Here is a 2,572-nt window from a genome sequence, read left to right as displayed (position 1 = left end):
CAATTATTACATCCACATGATTAACAATTATTACATCCACATGATTAACTATTAGTACATCCACATGATTAACTATTAGTACATCCACATGATTAACTATTAGTACATCCACATSGAGGAGTCTCACCTGCGCACATTAATTGTGATGTATAAAAGAAATGTGCGTGGATTCAGGCGTACGCACAGTTTGATACATCTGGACTTTTTGTGCTCACACTGTTTTCTGGATTTGACCTTATGCCACGTTTCAGTAAGAAATCCACGCAAGTCTTTGTACATGGCCCCTGGTCATTTAATTTACACTTTTGTTTTATTTTTGATGATGAACAGATATGTTTGTCTCTTAGTGAATAAAATGGCGTTTATTGACTTGGAACAGTTCTGATCCACAGAACATGAAGCAACAACACAAGTGATATAGTTATATTTCTCCATATTGTCTGTGTTTCAGTGTTCACCGCAGATGTTCAGCAGACTCTGCTGATTAGAGTCGATGCTCCTGAGGGAGGACGGCCCAGTATGGACAAGCAGGTTCCAGAGCCCCTCCACATAAAGGAGGAACAGGAGGAACTCTGGACCAGATTGGAAGGAGAGCAGCTCAGTGTGAAGGAGGAGACTGATGCTACAGAGTTCTCATACACTGCAGTTACTGTGAAGAGTGAGGATGAGGAAGAGAAGCCTCTGTTCTCACAGCTTCATCAGCACCAAATGAACCATAGAGATGTTCCAACCAGCAGCTCAGCTGACCAGATGAAAGTAGAAACTGATGGAGAAGACTGTGGAGGAGCAGAAACCAGCTGTAGCCCAGACCTGAATCCTCATGAAGATGCTTCMAGCTCTTCAGAGACTGAAGTCAGTGAGGATGATGAAGAGGAGGAGGATGGGAACAGTCCTGATTCTCAGCTGGAACMCTTGTCAGACTCTGGATCAGAAACTGAAGACAGTGACAAAGACTGGAAGGAGTCAGGTGTAAACTGTGTCAACAACAGTTTCAACTGCTCTGAGTGTGGAAAACAATTTCTCCACAGCCGGTCTCTTCAGAGACACATGACATGTCATTCAACAGTAAGACCTTCAAACTGTTTGAGTCATAAGAAAAGTGTCAGAACGAAGAGAGAAATCCAGACAGAACCCAAATCATTTAGTTGTGATGAATGTGGTAAAAAATTTACCAGTGAATCAAGATTAATATCACACATGAGAGTCCACACGGGACAGAAACCATTTAAATGTGAAGTCTGTGGATATAGATTTAGAGATAAGGCTCATTTAAATAGACACATGAGGGTCCACACAGGACAGAAACCATTTAAATGTGAGGTCTGTGGATATAGATTTAGAGATAAGGCTCATTTAAAGAGACACATGAGAGTCCACACAGGACTGAAACCGTTTGAATGTGAGGACTGTGGACATAGATTTAGCCTTAAAGGTAATTTAATCACACACATGAGAGTTCACACAGGACAGAAACTGTTTGAATGTAAGGATTGTGGACAAAGATTTACCCATAAGGCTAGTTTAAACTTACACATGATAGTCCACACAGGTCAGAAACCATTTGAATGCGAGGTCTGCAGACAAAGGTTTAGCCTTAAGGGTAACTTAATCACACACATGAGAGTCCACACAGGACAGAAACCGTTTGTATGTGAGGACTGTGGACATAGATTTAGCCATAAGGTTAATTTGAACTCACACATGAGAGTCCACACAGGACAGAAACCATTTGAATGTAAGGACTGTGGACATAGATTTAGCCAAAAGACTAGTTTAAACTCCCACATAAGAGTCCATACAGGACAGAAACCGTTTGAATGTGATGACTGTGGACATAGATTTAGCCATAAGACTAGTTTAAACAGACACATGACAGTCCACACAGGACAGAAACTGTTTGAATGTAAAGTCTGTAGACAAAGATTTAGCCAGAAGACTAATTTAAACTCACACATGAGAGTCCACACAGGACAGAAACCGTTTGAATGTGAGGTCTGTAGACAAACATTTAGCCGTAAGGGTAATTTAATCTCACACATGAGTGTTCACACAGAATAGAATCTGTTTTAATGTAAAGACCCTGTCACACTATGTTTTAGACAACTTGTGCCGAAATCTGCAAATTTTGTCCAACACACTGGCACATGCTGAAGAGGAGAGGAAAAAAAGCATCAATTGGCACCTTCTTTTGGACGTGATCATACCGTGTTGCTAACAACTTGAACAGATATAAAACCCATGACTAAAGTATCCCTACCTTAAATATAACATGTACAAGCTTGATTTGATTTGATTTGATTTATTTATTTATTTAACAGGAAAAGATTATTAAAAATCAAGCCTGACTCAGCATAATTGCCGTTTTACAGCAGGTTCCTGTTCTGCAGCACATAAAACACTCAGAAATACAGCATCACAATCACATCATTATACACCATAGACACAAAGACAAACAAGCATACCATTTGTTAACCAATTAATGTTAAATTTAGGATGCACTAGTCCAGCAGCCGGTGCAGTGGCCCACATTTTGACTAACTGCAATACAGCCCTTCCAATGAATGGAATGACG

The 2,572-nt window shown here is 40.2% G+C and overlaps 1 protein-coding gene across 1 annotated transcript; it reads left to right on the top strand.

Moving 5' to 3' along the window:
* The first annotated feature begins 427 nt into the window (after positions 1-427).
* On the top strand, positions 428-2,355 carry LOC106511652 (zinc finger protein OZF-like). Its single transcript, XM_014000403.1, has one exon. It carries the CDS (start codon positions 520-522, stop codon positions 2,056-2,058), a length of 1,539 nt encoding a protein of 512 aa, XP_013855857.1. The 5' UTR covers positions 428-519; the 3' UTR covers positions 2,059-2,355.
* Positions 2,356-2,572: the final 217 nt, after the last annotated feature.

This window comes from Austrofundulus limnaeus, unplaced genomic scaffold, assembly GCF_001266775.1.
Source record: "Austrofundulus limnaeus strain Quisiro unplaced genomic scaffold, Austrofundulus_limnaeus-1.0 Scaffold3040, whole genome shotgun sequence".
NCBI lineage: Eukaryota > Metazoa > Chordata > Actinopteri > Cyprinodontiformes > Rivulidae > Austrofundulus > Austrofundulus limnaeus.
Note: the sequence above shows the minus strand (reverse complement) of the source record. Positions and strands in the feature narration are given on the sequence as shown.